The following is a 19,306-nucleotide window of genomic DNA, read 5'->3' as shown; positions in this document are numbered from 1 at the left end:
CTCTGAGAAATCTTCAAACAGATCTTCTGCAATATTTCTGAATTTTGTATTAACCAAGTTTATTCTGAGAATTCTGGTCAACAAATCACTTCCTGCTCGAGTCTGGCAATGCGAATAGAGGAGCATTGAACATAACATACGGTCCGGAGGATCCAGGAACCACCCAAACATCATGATCATTTGCGTCTCCCGCTCCCGTCTCTCATCCTCTCCTACATCCTCCTGGATTTCCCTCAATTCACTCAATTAAGTCTGAATTGGATTCAAGAAGAAACAATTTGGATTTTGTGATTCTTTTAGATCTGTATCTTGCATTTCAGTCTGACGATTTGATTTCAGAGTTTTATTCTCAAGTGTGCAATATTTTGCCACCCGGGAAGCATATTTGTTACCAAGCGTGCCCAAGTCATTGCCAGCCTTATGTCCAGCACACTTGACAGCTGCAAGCTTCCAACAAATCAAGGATATAGGATCCATTCCTGATGGGTGCCCAAGAGGATGTCATACAACTTCTTTGTGACCACAACTGCCCTAAATCATCGACCACTCCAACACCAAACTGGCTTCCTGTATAAATTGCCACATTCAGAGTACTTGCAAGGCAACAAGCTCTCACCAGTGCAACTTGAGCTGAACGTATATTAGGTTTTTTGCTCCATAATAATACCTCAAGCAAGACCCATCTACAGACATAATCAGATCAGCCAATTGGTGAGGAATTTCTTTGATGTCTGGTCTTGGTTTAGTGCCAAATTCTGTGACATTCACACAATCACGCTCAGGATCTTTATTATCGTCATCATTGTCCCCATCACTTCTGCCCCGGTCTTCTTTGCTGTCTGTGACAGGAGGCTGCGTTGCATTATTCAGAAATGGACAACTTCTGATGGAGTTGTTTTTAAATGCCAATATGACTTGGTCATATCTAGTTAGGTGACTGTTTGTCATGTGCTGAGTACTAGTCTGGGTCAACAAGATGTCAACTGAATGAGGAACAAACACAACTAGTCTGTGACCCATCACAATCCATTCTCTTTGTTGAATTGCAGTGCAAAGAGCTGCAACGGCTTTCAGACAACCAGGATCAGCTACGGCTTCCAAATACAGAACAGTAGATAGGTTTGAAACTGGTCACATGATCTCCAATGTTTATGGGTAACACGGACAGAGGACACCTGCCTTTTTCATGACAGAAAAGGTAGAATTCTTTATCATAATCAAGCAGTCTGACAGCTGCTGTATTACATAATTTATCTCTTAAATCCTGGAGGGCCTTTGTACACTCATCATCAAATGGTACCAGATTATTGATGTCACTGTGAGTTATCTTTACTAAGGCTTCGCAGTCATGGAAAAGTTTGGAATCCTCTGATGACAGTAGCTGCAAATTCACAGGAACATCCCCACCTCCCTGAGGGTACTTGTAAGACCCATCTTCTGAATGGCAGAAGCGTGTTCTTTTAAGATATATTGCACCAGGACTGAGTTACATGACAACTGTAAGTTCTCTAAATCATTCTTTAGAATCTGACTAAACATTGAAGGACTTTCTGTATATCCTTGTGGAATTTGGCACCAAATGAAGAGTTTATTTTGGAACTGGAATTCAACAAGATATTGACTATCTTCATGCAGAGGAATGGAGAAGAACACTTAGCAGAAGTCAATGTCTACATATCCTTTGGCATCTGAAGGAATCTGAGACCATTTTACTTCTAGATTTGATACCACCGGACATCATGGGATCACTATTTTGTTTATCCTCCTTAGGTCTTGAACAATTCTCCACTCACCACTGTTTTTTGAAGGCCATTATCGGAGAGTTGTAAGGAGGACCAAGCATCTCTCGCAAAATGCCTTGTTCTATTATTATTCGTTCAATAACAGGCTTGATTCCCTCCTCTGTCTGTTTTGAAAGTGCGAAGTGCCTGCTTCTAGGGAAGACTGCATTGGGTTTGACTTTAATCCTGACACATTTTGCACTTTTTAACAACCATATCTCTTTACCTGTGGAATCCAATACTTCTTTAACCGAATGTCTTAAATCATGAGGCAAATCCAAATCATCTTCAGTAAGAACTTGGAACAACTGAACTCTTGAATACTATAATTTAACTTTCAACATTGAGGCCTCATCTTGAGTTTCAGTTGAAGCTCCATCCTGTGTGGAATAAATTGTGCAGTTCATCTTGCACAGCAAGTCTCTTCCCATTACCTATGGTTAGTGTACTTTCTCTTGTCTTATCTCATAGTCGCTTATAGCGCGCATGGCTACACATAGGCGTCCCAGTGCTAAGTACGCATCCAGCTGACCAAGACATTAATGGTGGGAGTAGTCTCCGGTCCGCTGGAGAGCAAATAATGACAACATAATTCGACATAAATCCTGAAAAGGAAACTCAATAATTCTGAAAAATCCATCTCTGTGTGAACGCTGCACCTTTGCAAAGCATGCTACCCTTTACACACTCAAGCTCAACTACAGCTCAAGATCTGGGATTCCAACGAATCTGATTACCAAACCAACCGACAATAAAAACAAAACTTCTTCAGGGGAAATCACAAATAAAGCAACTAGATCAAAATCACAGTCCTCATAACCAATTGAACCACAAATCAACATTGCATAACCAAAAACCTCACATGCAGCATAACAATTTATTGTGCGACACAAACCACGATAAAACACTAGAATACTCTCAAACACAAGAATCATTCCTCCCAAATCATACTTCAAATCCTTTTTGTTCAGGAAAAGCAGTACAATTCAGGAGCTCTGCAAGTAATCCAGCTGGAACATCCACTCTTGAAAATCCACTGAGACTAAGGACAGATCAAAGAGAGATCCCTACAGCAGAAAGGGAGGTGCTCTTATCTCTCAGCCATCCTCAGCTACCACAGATGTGTGGGTGCGGGTAACCTCTGAATTTGTTCACCCCAAAACATTACCTCAACAACTCGCTCACAGATTAGTAGATTGGAGGCAGTGGTGAATTTCAGTTTCATGAGTCAATGTGTCCCAGGGATAAGGCACCCCACAACTCCCCAAAAATACAGTCGAAAAGGACGAACCGACGGAATGATTGAGTTCTAGATCAGGAATACATTTAAAGAAAATATTACAACATTCAAAAAACGTGCGGTACAGAGATCATTAATGCAAATGCATGAAGTTAATGCTATGATGTCTTTTAGAATATGTAGATCAGGAAAAAACTAAAGTCCTAAAATAAGCCATGTGCACTTGTAAATTCAAGAGTTAGCCCCCATTCTACACTTTGTTAATAAAGCACAGAATATGAACTATACAACAATCTAGAGTGAGCAGGTGTCAACGAGTGCCTGAGTGGTGCTGTGAGTGACGGTCTAGAGTGAGCTTGTGTCAATGAGTGCATGAGTGGTGCTGCGGGTGACGGTCTTGGGTGAGCAGGTGTCAACGAGTGCATGAGTGGTGCTGTGAGTGACGGTCTTGGGTGAGCAGGTGTCAACGAGTGCATGAGTGGTGCTGTGAGTGATGGTCTTGGGTGAGCAGGTGTCAATGAGTGCATGAGTGGTGCTGGGGGTGACGGTCTTGGGTGAGCAGGTATCAATGAGTGCATGAGTGGTGCTGCGGGTGACGGTCTTGGGTGAGCAGGTGTCAATGAGTGCCTGAGTGGTGCTGTGAGTGACGGTCTAGAGTGAGCTGGTGTCAATGAGTGCATGAGTGGTGCTGTGAGTGATGGTCTTGGGTGAGCAGGTGTCAATGAGTGCATGAGTGGTGCTGGGGGTGACGGTCTTGGGTGAGCAGGTATCAATGAGTGCATGAGTGGTGCTGCGGGTGACGGTCTTGGGTGAGCAGGTGTCAATGAGTGCCTGAGTGGTGCTGTGAGTGACGGTCTAGAGTGAGCTGGTGTCAATGAGTGCATTAGTGGTGCTGTGAGTGATGGTCTAGAGTGAGCTTGTGTCAATGAGTGCATGAGTGGTGCTGCGGGTGACGGTCTTGGGTGAGCAGGTGTCAACGAGTGCATGAGTGGTGCTGTGAGTGATGGTCTTGGGTGAGCAGGTGTCAATGAGTGCATGAGTGGTGCTGGGGGTGACGGTCTTGGGTGAGCAGGTATCAATGAGTGCATGAGTGGTGCTGCGGGTGACGGTCTTGGGTGAGCAGGTGTCAACGAGTGCATGAGTGGTGCTGTGAGTGACGGTCTTGGGTGAGCAGGTGTCAATGAGTGCCTGAGTGGTGCTGTGAGTGACGGTCTAGAGTGAGCTTGTGTCAATGAGTGCATGAGTGGTGCTGCGGGTGACGGTCTTGGGTGAGCAGGAGTCAATGAGTGCATGAGTGGTGCTGCGGGTGACGGCCTTGGGTGAGCAGGTGTCAATGAGTGCCTGAGTGGTGCTGTGAGTGACGGTCTAGAGTGAGCTGGTGTCAATGAGTGCATTAGTGGTGCTGTGAGTGACAGTCATGAGTGAACTGGTGTCAACGAGTGCCTGAGTGGTGCTGTGAGTGACGGTCTAGAGTGAGCTTGTGTCAATGAGTGCATGAGTGGTGCTGCGGGTGACGGTCTTGGGTGAGCAGGTGTCAACGAGTGCATGAGTGGTGCTGTGAGTGATGGTCTTGGGTGAGCAGGTGTCAATGAGTGCATGAGTGGTGCTGCGGGTGACGGTCTTGCGTGAGCAGGTGTCAATGAGTGCATGAGTGGTGCTGCGGGTGACGGTCTTGGGTGAGCAGGTGTCAATGAGTGCATGAGTGGTGCTGCGGGTGACGGTCTTGGGTAAGCAGGTGTCAACGAGTGCATGAGTGGTGCTGTGAGTGACGGTCTTGGGTGAGCAGGTGTCAATGAGTGCATGAGGGATGCTGCGACTGACAGTCGTGAGTGAACTGGTGTCAACGAGTGCATGAGTGGTGCTGCGGGTGACGGTCTTGGGTGAGCAGGTGTCAATGAGTGCCTGAGTGGTGCTGTGAGTGACGGTCTAGAGTGAGCTTGTGTCAATGAGTGCATGAGTGGTGCTGCGGGTGACGGTCTTGGGTGAGCAGGTGTCAACGAGTGCATGAGTGGTGCTGTGAGTGATGGTCTTGGGTGAGCAGGTGTCAATGAGTGCATGAGTGGTGCTGCGGGTGACGGTCTTGCGTGAGCAGGTGTCAATGAGTGCATGAGTGGTGCTGCGGGTGACGGTCTTGGGTGAGCAGGTGTCAATGAGTGCATGAGTGGTGCTGCGGGTGACGGTCTTGGGTAAGCAGGTGTCAACGAGTGCATGAGTGGTGCTGTGAGTGACGGTCTTGGGTGAGCAGGTGTCAATGAGTGCCTGAGTGGTGCTGTGAGTGACGGTCTAGAGTGAGCTTGTGTCAATGAGTGCATGAGTGGTGCTGCGGGTGACGGTCTTGGGTGAGCAGGTGTCAATGAGTGCATGAGTGGTGCTGCGGGTGACGGTCTTGGGTGAGCAGGTGTCAATGAGTGCCTGAGTGGTGCTGTGAGTGACGGTCTAGAGTGAGCTGGTGTCAATGAGTGCATTAGTGGTGCTGTTAGTGGCGGTCTAGAGTGAGCTGGTGTCAATGAGTGCATGAGTGGTGCTGCGGGTGACGGTCTTGGGTGAGCAGGTGTCAATGAGTGCATGAGTGGTGCTGCGGGTGATGGTCTTGGGTGAGCAGGTGTCAATGAGTGCATGAGTGGTGCTGCGGGTGACGGTCTTGGGTGAGCAGGTGTCAATGAGTGCATGAGGGATGCTGTGACTGACAGTCGTGAGTGAACTGGTGTCAACGAGTGCATGAGTGGTGCTGCGGGTGACGGTCTTGGGTGAGCAGGTGTCAATGAGTGCATGAGTGGTGCTGTGAGTGACGGTCTAGAGTGAGCTTGTGTCAATGAGTGCATGAGTGGTGCTGCGGGTGACGGTGTTGGGTGAGCAGGTGTCAATGAGTGCATGAGTGGTGCTGCGGGTGACGGTCTTGGGTGAGCAGGTGTCAATGAGTGCCTGAGTGGTGCTGTGAGTGACGGTCTAGAGTGAGCTTGTGTCAATGAGTGCATGAGTGGTGCTGCGGGTGACGGTCTTGGGTGAGCAGGTGTCAATGAGTGCATGAGTGGTGCTGCGGGTGACGGTCTTGGGTGAGCAGGTGTCAACGAGTGCATGAGTGGTGCTGTGAGTGACGGTCTAGAGTGAGCTTGTGTCAATGAGTGCATGAGTGGTGCTGCGGGTGACGGTCTTGGGTGAGCAGGTGTCAATGAGTGCATGAGTGGTGCTGCGGGTGACGGTCTTGGGTGAGCAGGTGTCAATGAGTGCATGAGTGGTGCTGCGGGTGACGGTCTTGGGTGAGCAGGTGTCAACGAGTGCATGAGTGGTGCTGTGAGTGACGGTCTAGAGTGAGCTTGTGTCAATGAGTGCATGAGTGGTGCTGCGGGTGACGGTCTTGGGTGAGCAGGTGTCAATGAGTGCATGAGTGGTGCTGCGGGTGACGGTCTTGGGTGAGCAGGTGTCAATGAGTGCCTGAGTGGTGCTGTGAGTGACGGTCTAGAGTGAGCTGGTGTCAATGAGTGCATTAGTGGTGCTGTTAGTGGCGGTCTAGAGTGAGCTGGTGTCAATGAGTGCATGAGTGGTGCTGCGGGTGACGGTCTTGGGTGAGCAGGTGTCAATGAGTGCATGAGTGGGGCTGCGGGTGACGGTCTTGGGTGAGCAGGTGTCAATGAGTGCATGAGTGGGGCTGCGGGTGACGGTCTTGGGTGAGCAGGTGTCAATGAGTGCATGAGGGATGCTGCGACTGACAGTCGTGAGTGAACTGGTGTCAACGAGTGCCTGAGTGGTGCTGTGAGTGACGGTCTAGAGTGAGCTTGTGTCAATGAGTGCATGAGTGGTGCTGCGGGTGACGGTCTTGGGTGAGCAGGTGTCAACGAGTGCATGAGTGGTGCTGTGAGTGATGGTCTTGGGTGAGCAGGTGTCAATGAGTGCATGAGTGGTGCTGCGGGTGACGGTCTTGGGTGAGCAGGTTTCAATGAGTGCATGAGTGGTGCTGCGGGTGACGGTCTTGGGTGAGCAGGTGTCAATGAGTGCATGAGTGGTGCTGCGGGTGACGGTCTTGGGTGAGCAGGTGTCAATGAGTGCATGAGTGGTGCTGCGGGTGACGGTCTTGGGTGAGCAGGTGTCAACGAGTGCATGAGTGGTGCTGTGAGTGACGGTCTTGGGTGAGCAGGTGTCAATGAGTGCCTGAGTGGTGCTGTGAGTGACGGTCTAGAGTGAGCTTGTGTCAATGAGTGCATGAGTGGTGCTGCGGGTGACGGTCTTGGGTGAGCAGGTGTCAATGAGTGCATGAGTGGTGCTGCGGGTGACGGTCTTGGGTGAGCAGGTGTCAATGAGTGCCTGAGTGGTGCTGTGAGTGACGGTCTAGAGTGAGCTGGTGTCAATGAGTGCATTAGTGGTGCTGTGAGTGATGGTCTAGAGTGAGCTTGTGTCAATGAGTGCATGAGTGGTGCTGCGGGTGACGGTCTTGGGTGAGCAGGTGTCAACGAGTGCATGAGTGGTGCTGTGAGTGATGGTCTTGGGTGAGCAGGTGTCAATGAGTGCATGAGTGGTGCTGCGGGTGACGGTCTTGGGTGAGAAGGTGTCAATGAGTGCATGAGTGGTGCTGCGGGTGACGGTCTTGGGTGAGCAGGTGTCAACGAGTGCATGAGTGGTGCTGTGAGTGACGGTCTAGAGTGAGCTTGTGTCAATGAGTGCATGAGTGGTGCTGCGGGTGACGGTCTTGGGTGAGCAGGTGTCAACGAGTGCATGAGTGGTGCTGTGAGTGATGGTCTTGGGTGAGCAGGTGTCAAAGAGTGCATGAGTGGTGCTGCGGGTGACGGTCTTGGGTGAGCAGGTGTCAACGAGTGCATGAGTGGTGCTGTGAGTGACGGTCTAGAGTGAGCTTGTGTCAATGAGTGCATGAGTGGTGCTGCGGGTGACGGTCTTGGGTGAGCAGGTGTCAATGAGTGCATGAGTGGTGCTGCGGGTGACGGTCTTGGGTGAGCAGGTGTCAATGAGTGCCTGAGTGGTGCTGTGAGTGACGGTCTAGAGTGAGCTGGTGTCAATGAGTGCATTAGTGGTGCTGTTAGTGGCGGTCTAGAGTGAGCTGGTGTCAATGAGTGCATGAGTGGTGCTGTGAGTGTTGGGCTTGAGTGAGCAGGTGTCAATGAGTGCCTGAGTGGTGCTGTGAGTGACAGTCTTGGGTGAGCAGGTGTCAATGAGTGCATGAGTGGTGCTGCGGGTGATGGTCTTGGGTGAGCAGGTGTCAATGAGTGCATGAGTGGTGCTGCGGGTGACGGTCTTGGGTGAGCAGGTGTCAATGAGTGCATGAGTGGTGCTGCGGGTGATGGTCTTGGGTGAGCAGGTGTCAATGAGTGCATGAGTGGTGCTGCGGGTGACGGTCTTGGGTGAGCAGGTGTCAATGAGTGCATGAGGGATGCTGTGACTGACAGTCGTGAGTGAACTGGTGTCAACGAGTGCATGAGTGGTGCTGCGGGTGACGGTCTTGGGTGAGCAGGTGTCAATGAGTGCATGAGTGGTGCTGTGAGTGACGGTCTAGAGTGAGCTTGTGTCAATGAGTGCATGAGTGGTGCTGCGGGTGACGGTCTTGGGTGAGCAGGTGTCAATGAGTGCATGAGTGTTGCTGCGGGTGACGGTCTTGGGTGAGCAGGTGTCAACGAGTGCATGAGTGGTGCTGTGAGTGACGGTCTAGAGTGAGCTTGTGTCAATGAGTGCATGAGTGGTGCTGCGGGTGACGGTCTTGGGTGAGCAGGTGTCAATGAGTGCATGAGTGGTGCTGCGGGTGACGGTCTTGGGTGAGCAGGTGTCAATGAGTGCATGAGTGGTGCTGCGGGTGACGGTCTTGGGTGAGCAGGTGTCAACGAGTGCATGAGTGGTGCTGTGAGTGACGGTCTAGAGTGAGCTTGTGTCAATGAGTGCATGAGTGGTGCTGCGGGTGACGGTCTTGGGTGAGCAGGTGTCAATGAGTGCATGAGTGGTGCTGCGGGTGACGGTCTTGGGTGAGCAGGTGTCAATGAGTGCCTGAGTGGTGCTGTGAGTGACGGTCTAGAGTGAGCTGGTGTCAATGAGTGCATTAGTGGTGCTGTTAGTGGCGGTCTAGAGTGAGCTGGTGTCAATGAGTGCATGAGTGGTGCTGCGGGTGACGGTCTTGGGTGAGCAGGTGTCAATAAGTGCATGAGTGGTGCTGCGGGTGACGGTCTTGGGTGAGCAGGTGTCAATGAGTGCATGAGGGATGCTGCGACTGACAGTCGTGAGTGAACTGGTGTCAACGAGTGCATGAGTGGTGCTGCGGGTGACGGTCTTGGGTGAGCAGGTGTCAATGAGTGCCTGAGTGGTGCTGTGAGTGACGGTCTAGAGTGAGCTTGTGTCAATGAGTGCATGAGTGGTGCTGCGGGTGACGGTCTTGGGTGAGCAGGTGTCAATGAGTGCATGAGTGGTGCTGCGGGTGACGGTCTTGGGTGAGCAGGTGTCAATGAGTGCATGAGGGATGCTGTGACTGACAGTCGTGAGTGAGCTGGTGTCAACAAGTGCATGAGTGGTGCTGTGGGTGACGGTCTTGGGTGAGCAGGTGTCAATGACTGCTTGAGTGGTGCTGTGAGTGACGGTCTAGAGTGAGCTTGTGTCAATGAGTGCATGAGTGGTGTTGCGGGTGACGGTCTTGGGTGAGCAGGTGTCAATGAGTGCATGAGTGGTGCTGCGGGTGACGATCTTGGGTGAGCAGGTGTCAATGAGTGCATGAGTGGTGCTGTGAGTGACGGTCTAGAGTGAGCTTGTGTCAATGAGTGCATGAGTGGTGCTGCGGGTGACGGTCTTGGGTGAGCAGGTGTCAATGAGTGCATGAGTGGTGCTGCGGGTGACGGTCTTGGGTGAGCAGGTGTCAACGAGTGCATGAGTGGTGCTGTGAGTGACGGTCTAGAGTGAGCTTGTGTCAATGAGTGCATGAGTGGTGCTGCGGGTGACGGTCTTGGGTGAGCAGGTGTCAATGAGTGCATGAGTGGTGCTGCGGGTGACGGTCTTGGGTGAGCAGGTGTCAATGAGTGCATGAGTGGTGCTGCGGGTGACGGTCTTGGGTGAGCAGGTGTCAACGAGTGCATGAGTGGTGCTGTGAGTGACGGTCTAGAGTGAGCTTGTGTCAATGAGTGCATGAGTGGTGCTGCGGGTGACGGTCTTGGGTGAGCAGGTGTCAATGAGTGCATGAGTGGTGCTGCGGGTGACGGTCTTGGGTGAGCAGGTGTCAATGAGTGCCTGAGTGGTGCTGTGAGTGACGGTCTAGAGTGAGCTGGTGTCAATGAGTGCATTAGTGGTGCTGTTAGTGGCGATCTAGAGTGAGCTGGTGTCAATGAGTGCATGAGTGGTGCTGCGGGTGACGGTCTTGGGTGAGCAGGTGTCAATAAGTGCATGAGTGGTGCTGCGGGTGACGGTCTTGGGTGAGCAGGTGTCAATGAGTGCATGAGGGATGCTGCGACTGACAGTCGTGAGTGAACTGGTGTCAACGAGTGCATGAGTGGTGCTGCGGGTGACGGTCTTGGGTGAGCAGGTGTCAATGAGTGCATGAGTGGTGCTGCGGGTGACGGTCTTGGGTGAGCAGGTGTCAATGAGTGCATGAGTGGTGCTGTGAGTGACGGTCTAGAGTGAGCTTGTGTCAATGAGTGCATGAGTGGTGCTGTGAGTGACGGTCTAGAGTGAGCTTGTGTCAATGAGTGCATGAGTGGTGCTGCGGGTGACGGTCTTGGGTGAGCAGGTGTCAATGAGTGCATGAGTGGTGCTGCGGGTGACGGTCTTGGGTGAGCAGGTGTCAATGAGTGCATGAGGGATGCTGTGACTGACAGTCGTGAGTGAGCTGGTGTCAACAAGTGCATGAGTGGTGCTGTGGGTGACGGTCTTGGGTGAGCTGGTGTCAATGAGTGCATTAGTGGTGCTGTTAGTGGCGGTCTAGAGTGAGCTGGTGTCAATGAGTGCATGAGTGGTGTTGCGGGTGACGGTCTTGGGTGAGCAGGTGTCAATGAGTGCATGAGTGGGGCTGCGGGTGACGATCTTGGGTGAGCAGGTGTCAATGAGTGCATGAGTTGTGCTGTGACTGACAGTCGTGAGTGACCTGGTGTCAATGAGTGCATGAGTTGTGCTGTGACTGACAGTCGTGAGTGACCTGGTGTCAACGAGTGCATGAGTGGTGCTGCGGGTGACGGTCTTGGGTGGGCAGGTGTCAATGACTGCATGAGTTATGCTGTGAGTGATGGTCTTGAGTGAGCTGGTGTCAATGAGTGCATGAGTGGTGAAGTGAGTGACGGTCTAGAGTGAGCTGGTGTCAATGAGTGCATGAGTGGTGAAGTGAGTGACGGTCTAGAGTGAGCAGGTGTCAATGACTGCTTGAGTGGTGCTGTGAGTGATGGTCTTGGGTGAGCAGGTGTCAATGAGTTCATGAGTGGTGCTGCGGGTGACGGTCTTGGGTGAGCAGGTGTCAACGAGTGCATGAGTGGTGCTGCGGGCGACGGTCTTGGGTGGGCAGGTGTCAATGAGTGCATGAGTGGTGCTGCCAGTGATGCTCTTGTGTGAGGTGGTGAGAGTGAATGCATAAGTGGGGCTGGATCGTGATGGAGTTAGTGTGAGTGAGGGCTAAGTGAGCTGGTATGACTGAGTACGTGGTGAGAGACTGAGTGCATGAATGAGTTGTGATGAGTGAGCATGGGTAGGTGGCAGCGCAAAGTCTGGGTAAACACTGCACCCATACACATACACATACACATACTTGGGTAACATACACACACACATACATATACTAGGGCTACCATGGTTGTGTCATGTGCTGCTTATAAATTGGCAATCAAAAAGCTGCCCCTTTACAACTCCTGCACCCTTTGCTGATTTGACAAATTCATGCTGCCCAGGCCCCTGTAGAATGAGGAATGACAGAGCAAGAGGGATGAGCTTTGGCAAAACCAATTGTTGTGGCTGATAACTGAACATGCACGTTAAACCTAATGTCAATGCCAGCGTTTCCCAAACTGTGGTCCGTGGGCCCCCAGGGGTCCGTGAGACATTCCCAGGGGGTCCGCAGGACTCGAGTGCCTGTCGTAGGGAAAAATTAAACGCCCATGCATCCTCACAGCACACAAGAGCTGTGACACAGAAGGCAGAAGGGCACAAAAAAACTAGTGGAACAGAGGGCAGAAGGGCACAAAAACGAGTGGAACAGAAGGCAGAAGGGCACAGAAAACTAGTCGAACAGAGGGCAGAAGGGCACAAAAAATGAGGGGGAAACGAGTGGAATAGAGGGCAGAAAGGCACAAAAAATGAGTGGAACAGAGGGCAGAAGGACACAAAAAATGAGTGGAACAGAGGGCAGAAGGGCACAAAAAACTAGGGGAAAACGAGTGGAACAGAGGGCAGAAAGGCACAAAAAGCGAGGGAAAAACAAGTGGAACAGAGGGCAGAAAGGCACAAAAAATAAGTGGAACAGAGAGCAGAAAGGCGCAAAAAACGAGGGAAAACGAGTGGAACAGAAGGCAAAAGGGGCACAAAAACGAGGGAAAAACGAGTGGCACATAGGGCAGATGGGCACAAAAAACGAATGGCACAGAGGCAAAATACAGAATACAGAAATATAGGGGCAACTAAGAACAGAAGGCAGAGCGGGCAGAGAGCCATGGGGGCAGCGAGGGGAACAGAAGGGAAAACTGGGCAGAGACACGGGGTAGCAAGGGGTACAGAAGGAAAGACCGGGCAGAGAGAGCACGGGGACAGCGAGGGGAACAGAGGGAAGAAAAAGGGGCACGGACCACGTACAGGCAGCGTTGGAAGACAGACAACAGCAGTCACAGACACAACAATGAAAATACAGGCAATACAATAAAAGCAATAAAACGCTGAAAGGCACATGTGTATAGGTTACCGTTACTTGGCAGGTAAAAATAGATGCAGCCAGGATCAGCAGTAGGGTTTTCGTGCTGCTGTCTGATTGCTCACTTTCCAAGCCCTTGGGTACCACTAAATAATGCACTGCTGTCATGTCCGTGTCAATAGACCCAATGCAGGCTGTCTCCCTCTTGAAATTGCCTCTTCTTCAAAAGGCGTTTATAAAAAGAAATTTAAATTGTACAAATTGCTTGGGGGTCCCGGCTTCCAGTAGTGATTCAGTGGGGGTCCTCAGGAGTCAAAAGTTTGGGAACCACTGGTCTATGCTAATGCTTGCTGGGTCTGGCTGCCAAGACCATCTCCTCCCTCCCATCAAATGATGATGCTTACACTGTCTGGGTAACATTCTCACTTCTCCAGTTGACTAATTACAGCAATCAACATCTAAAGATAACCAGTTGACTTCAATGGAGCATCTGGCATGGCACTGTGCCCTCTGTGGGGCACTCTCACTTCCTTTTGAGCCATTTGATTGATTTTTGTAACATTTGCAAATTATTATGCAAATAGTGGATTATCTGGTGAATGTGGCAAATTCATGTCAATGCTGAGAACACCTTGGCAGAGCCCTTGCATTTCCAGTGCCCTGCTGGTGATGAGGTATGCTAACTGAGCCGCACCCCTTCATTGTTCCCCCAGAGCCATCCACAATGAAGGCCGAGGAAGAGGAGGAGCGCGAGGCTGAAGGGGACCCTCTGAAGCGCACCGGCATCATCTTCGGGGGTCTGGTGAAGGACATCCGGCGACGATATCCCAAATACCTGAGTGACATCACTGACGCCCTGAACAGCCAGTGCCTCGCAGCCGTCTGCTTCATCTACTTCGCAGCGCTGTCTCCCGCCATCACCTTTGGGGGGCTGCTGGGTGAGCCGGGCTGACAGGTGGTACCCCTACAGTGGGTCATGTGAGGCCATGTGACAGATTTAAACCTTCTCCAGATCATCTTCTCTCTGCTCTGAGCTCACAAAGTAGTGTCCTGTGAGAGCTGTCTGCTGAGTGCCAGGGGTCAGGCTGTCTGCTGAGTGTCTGGAGTGAGGATGTCTGCTGAGTGCCAGGAGCCATACTTGTGACTATTGCTGTTATTGCTGTTGGAGTGGTTTGTTTGGGAATTCAGGTGGAGCCTGGTAGCCTGAAGGTGGGTGGTGATTTATGGGGCAGTCTGGGTGTCCTGGGAGGGTGATAGGTGGGAGAGTTATGATGGATCAGTGTTGGCACATTAGTTACTTTGGGCATCCACAGGAGACTGGCAGGTAATAAAGTGTCAGTGGCGGGTTGGTGTCGGCACGGTGTGGGCCTGGTATTGGTGTGTCTGGTTTATCCAGGAGTTGTTGAGGAGACCAGCAGGTCAGACCTGATGACCTCTGTGTGGTAGGTCACACTGGCACACGCTGCTGGGTTCATCGGGGGGTTCATTGGGTATGGTTGGACGCGGTGTGGTGTCACTCTGAAACTTGTTGTCGCCCTTCATAGGGGAGAAGACGGAGGGTCTGATGGGGGTCTCGGAGCTCATCATCTCCACCTCTGCGCTGGGCATCATCTTCTCGCTCCTGGCAGCGCAGCCCCTGCTGGTCATCGGCTTCTCAGGCCCCCTCCTGGTCTTTGAAGAGGCCTTCTACAAGGTAACATCTGTCAGGCGATCATTCTGCAGGCTATATGTCTTTATTTTTTATGTTTTATTGTCTTTTTAGTTTTTTCACAGGTTAAGCAATGTACAAGTTGCCATCTTTAGTATACAGTATCATACAGTGACATTTACCAACTTGACACTTGGTGGGGAACCAGGTTGCATTGCATGTTGATTATAGGAAAAGAAACAAACTTTCTGTATATATCTTTGTATATTATCCACTTTATGCTCAGCAAATAGGGCAACTGGTTTTCTTTGTCCCCATATTTTCACACCAAGCAGTACACTACAAACAAGGAACCAAAAACTATAAAATCTTTAATATTCCACATGTACAAAGTAATGCGGGTCGTACATAAGCTAGGGTATTTGCATATGTGTTTGCTTTTTTAAAGTTAACGGGTGGAGCGAGAGGAGGGGCGGGGGAGGAGCTAGAACCCGCATGCACCACCCCCCTGCCTGGTCGCGGGGGCCGGAGGGCCCATCTATTTAGGTTAGGCCCTACCTGAGGAGAGGTTCAAATTAAGCGTACCTGTATGCTATTGTTAACGAAGCCAAGGGTGAGGGACCATCTCAGCCCTGCGTGGAACTGGATGTATTCAATCTTCCTTCCACAAAGGACAAGTATTCTTGCCCATGCATGGGGTTAGTTTGGGGAGGGTTTGGGTTGCCCTCTGTGTGTATGTCGTGTGTTCCGCCACATGTGCCTTGCGGAGATCCAGCATCCAGCTACGCGCATCAGGTGCTGCGCTAAGACATGGCTATTCTCCTTTTCGCCAGCGCTAGTTCTAGGTCTAAGAATTTATTACGGGTTTTCCACTTTGCATTGCGCTGGGTGATACCAAGTAGAAAGTGCGGGCCTTGCACCGGTACCAGTGTGACAGTTGCTTCCCCCAGTGTGCCCCGATCTCACTCCAATATGCCCCCAGGCGAGGGCATGCCCAGACCATGTGGAGGAACGTTGCATCCGCCCCTGAACAGCGAGGGCATATGGCGACCGACGTGGGGTACATACGGCTTGTCTGTGGGGCGTTAAATATGTATGATGTAAGTAATTACACGGTGTATCTTTCAGTCTATCGTTCATGGATATTATTTTGGGGGACCCTATGCATGGCGTCCACTGTTCATCAGTTATGGTGGCTGCCAGCTCAGAGACCCAGTATGCCTGGAGCGGCGCCAGTAGCGAAGTCGAGCCGGGGTCAGGAGAGCGGTATAGTGCAGTCCCTGCATGTCTGCCCCTCCCATGCGTGAGCAGAATCTGCAGCACTGGTAAGGTGTCTGGCTCTTTTTCTGCGTTCCCCCACATTTCAATCAACCAATCAATCAAATAATTTGTAGAGCGCACTACATACCCGCAAGGGTTCCAAGGCACTGAGGGAGGGAAAAAGGGGGGTGCTTTAGCTACTGGTCGAACAGCCAGGTCTTGAGTTGTCTCCTGAAGGTTAGTAGGTCTTCGGTTTGTGGTAGGATGAGGGGGAGGGTGTTCCAGGTTGTGGCGGCGCGGGGGGAGAAGGATCTGCCTCCAGCTGTGGTTCTATGGATGCTTTGGACGGTGGCCAGGGAGAGGTCTGTGGAGTGGAGTTTCCTGTTGGGTACGGAGAAGGAGAGTCGACTGTTGAGATAGACTGGGCCGGTCTTGTGGAGTGCCTTGTGTGCGTGGATCAGGAGCTTGAAGGAGATTCTTTTGTCAACAGGGATCCAGTGCAGGTTCCTGAGGTGGGGGGTGATGTGGTCGCTGCACGGGCCGTTGAGGATCAGGCGTGCAGAGGCATTCTGGATTCTTTGCATTCTGTTGATGAGCTTGGTCGGGGCGCCCGCGAAGAGGGCGTTTCCGTAGTCGAGTCTGGTGCTGACTAGGGCCTGGGTGACTGTTTTTCTTGTATCTGTCGGGATCCATCTGTAGATCTTGCGGAGCATGCGGAGGGTGTTGAAGCAGGAGGAGGAGACAGCATTGACTTGTTTGGTCATGGTGAGTTTCGAGTCGAGGATGATTCCCAGGTTGTGTGCATGGTTGGTGGGTGCGGGGGCTGTCCCCATTGACACGGGCCACCAAGAGTCATCCCATGCTAAGGGGTTGGGCCCGAGGATGAGGATCTCTGTCTTGTCTGTGTTCAGCTTAAGGTGGCTATCCTTCATCCATTCGGCGACGTCCTTCATTCCCTGGTGGAGGTTGGATTTGGCGGTCAGAGGGTCCTTGGTGAGAGAGAGGATGTGTGTCATAAGCGTAGGAGAGTATGTTGGGGTTGTGATGTCGGGCGATGCGTGCGAGGGGCACCATGTAGACGTTGAACAGCGTCGGGCTTAGGGAGGATCCCTGTGGGATGCCGCAGATGATCTCGGAGGCTTCGGATCGGAACGGGGGGAGGCGGACTCTCTGGGTTCTGCCTGAGAGGAGGGAGGAGGTCCAGTTCCAGGCCTTGTCTCGGATCCCAGCGCCGTGGAGTCGTGTGCATAGTGTGCGGTGGCAGACAGTGTTGAAGGCGGCGGAGAGGTCCAGAAAGATGAGGGCCGCTGTCTCGCCGTTGTCCAGTAGGAGCCTGATGTCATCTGTGGCGGCAATGAGGGCGGTCTCGGTGCTATGGTTGCTGCGGAATGCTGATTGGGACGGGTCCAGGATGCTGTTGTCTTCGAGGTAGCGGGTGAGCTGGATGTTGACTATCTTCTCGATGACCTTAGCTGGGAATGGAAGCAGGGAGATGGGCCGGAAGTTTTTGAGTTCGCTCAGGTCCGCCTTAGGTTTCTTCAGTAGGGCGTTGATTTCGTTGTGCTTCCAGCTCTCAGGAAAGGTTGCGGTCTCGAAGGAGAGGTTGATGATCTTGCGCAGGTGGGGTGCAATGGAGCTGCTGGCATTGTTGAAGATGTGGTGTGGAAAGGGGTCAGACGGTGAGCCGGAGTGGATCATACTCATGGTCTTGATTGTGTCTTCAATGCTCACGTTGGCCCAGGTTGTCAGGGGGTCGTGCTCAGTGGGGTGCGGTGGGTCCAGCATGTTGGGGCCTGATGGGGTCGTCCGGGAGTTGAAGCTGTCGTGGATGACGGTGATCTTGCTGTGGAAGAAGGTGGCGAGGGAGTCGCACAGGGCTTGCAACGGCAGGATGTCGTTGGTGTTGGAGCTGGGGTTGAAGAGTTCTTTAACGACGTTGAAGAGCTCCTTGCTGTTGTATGCGTTGTTGTCGAGTCGGTCTTTGAAGGAGGTCCTCTTGGCGGTCCTGATGAGGTGGTGGTGGTTGCGGATGGCGTCTTTGTGGGCTGCGCGGCTGCCTGGCGACTTCTCGCGGAGCCATATGTTCTCCAACTTCCGACAGGTGCGCTTTGACGCTAGGAGTTCCGGGGTGAACCAGTTGGCTCTCTTGCTGGTGTCTTTGAGGTTTGGTTTTTCAGAGGGGCTAAGGTGTTGGGGCACATTTGGAGGCACTGACGTGTTAATAACGCATAAAGCAGAAAAGTACCCTGTGTGACATCAAAGTTCTCTATCAGCCCATTTAGGCTCTGCAGCTGGGCATTTGTAAATAGATCGCCCCAGGTACCAATCCCACCGCTGCCCAGGCCTCCAGCTCCAGTCGGTTGTGGCAACTGAATGAGCCCAGTAAAATCCCGAATGGTAGCATAGGCACATATGCCATTGCCAGGCTCTTGGGTGTCACATAGCGCAGCCAGCTGCGTCTAGCCGCCGTCATTAGCAGGTTACCCTGTTTCCTTTGTGTTGGGGTTGCAGAGCCCGATAGCCATTCTATTATGGCTGTATGTCTTAATGGCATCTGATTGGCCACTGTAGCTGTGACGCTGCATATTAGTGCTCCTAATGCGGTGCCCCCAATCCTCCGTCTGTAAGGGGCAGGTCCAGTTTACGAAGTGCCACTCTGGACCTTGAGCCTCCCCATATCAACGCAACTAGGAGCGACTCCAGATCCTTAACCATGGAGTTTTGTGGCCTATGAGGGAGGACGGCAAAAAAGTAGAGGAGCCTCGGGAGTAAAAGCATTTTAGCTATGGCCACTCCGCCCCTAGGAGACAAGAGAAGGTCGCACCAGAGCGGCATCGCTGCACGTGCTCTGGATACTGCCCTACCCAGGTTCCCTTCTACGATATCTGCACTGGAATGATAAACCTGCACCCCCTGATACTTAAATGTGTCAAATGCCCGTTCCAGCAGGGTTCGGGGCATACCCTGCCTTTGATCCAGCGGGACCACTTTCATGGGAGAAACTACTGACTCAGGCCAGTTAACTCGAAGGCCTGAGGCCTGAACGTGGGCATCCAAGATCGCCATCAAGTCCTGTAACACAGTGCTATCTCCCCGAAGGTACTCCAGTGCGTCGTCTGCATATAGCGAAATTATGTGCCATTGCCTGTCCGCATTGATACCCCAGTCCAACTGGCGTACATACGCAGCCAGCGTAAATACTTAGGACCGATGCCGAATTTGCCAAGCACTTATATCAGGTTTAGGGGCTGGCAAGTGTGTGCACTTGCCCAGACAGCATGACAGCACCAGACTGCACGCAGGTTCTGCAATGGAAGACCTTAGACACTTTTTACAAGGCTGCTTCTGTCGGTGGCACAACCAGTGCTGCAAGCCCACCAGCAGTATTTGGATTTACAAGCCCTGGGCACTCCTGGTGCACTTTACTGGGGTCTGACAGTAAACCAAATAAGCCAATCATGGAAACCAATCACATATACACTTTGTACAGGGAGCACTTGCACTGTGGCACTGATTGGCGGTGGCACAGTGCTCTGAGCAGCTAACACCAGCAAAACATATGAGGCACAGCAGCAAAA

At 51.9% G+C, this 19,306-nt stretch overlaps 1 protein-coding gene across 2 annotated transcripts in view; it reads left to right on the top strand.

Annotated features, from left to right (window-relative positions):
• The window catches only part of SLC4A3 (solute carrier family 4 member 3), a 513,414-nt gene that overhangs the window by 399,200 nt on the left and 94,908 nt on the right, over positions 1-19,306 (top strand). For both annotated transcript variants that reach the window (XM_078679131.1, XM_078679132.1), the window contains exons 12-13: positions 13,534-13,758; positions 14,365-14,513. In XM_078679131.1, the coding sequence (XP_078535257.1) occupies positions 13,534-13,758; positions 14,365-14,513 (374 nt within the window). The remainder of the gene's footprint in view (positions 1-13,533; positions 13,759-14,364; positions 14,514-19,306) is intronic.

Source organism: Lissotriton helveticus, chromosome 3_1 (genome assembly GCF_964261635.1).
Source record: "Lissotriton helveticus chromosome 3_1, aLisHel1.1, whole genome shotgun sequence".
In the NCBI taxonomy this organism is placed as follows: domain Eukaryota; kingdom Metazoa; phylum Chordata; class Amphibia; order Caudata; family Salamandridae; genus Lissotriton; species Lissotriton helveticus.
Note: the sequence above shows the minus strand (reverse complement) of the source record. Positions and strands in the feature narration are given on the sequence as shown.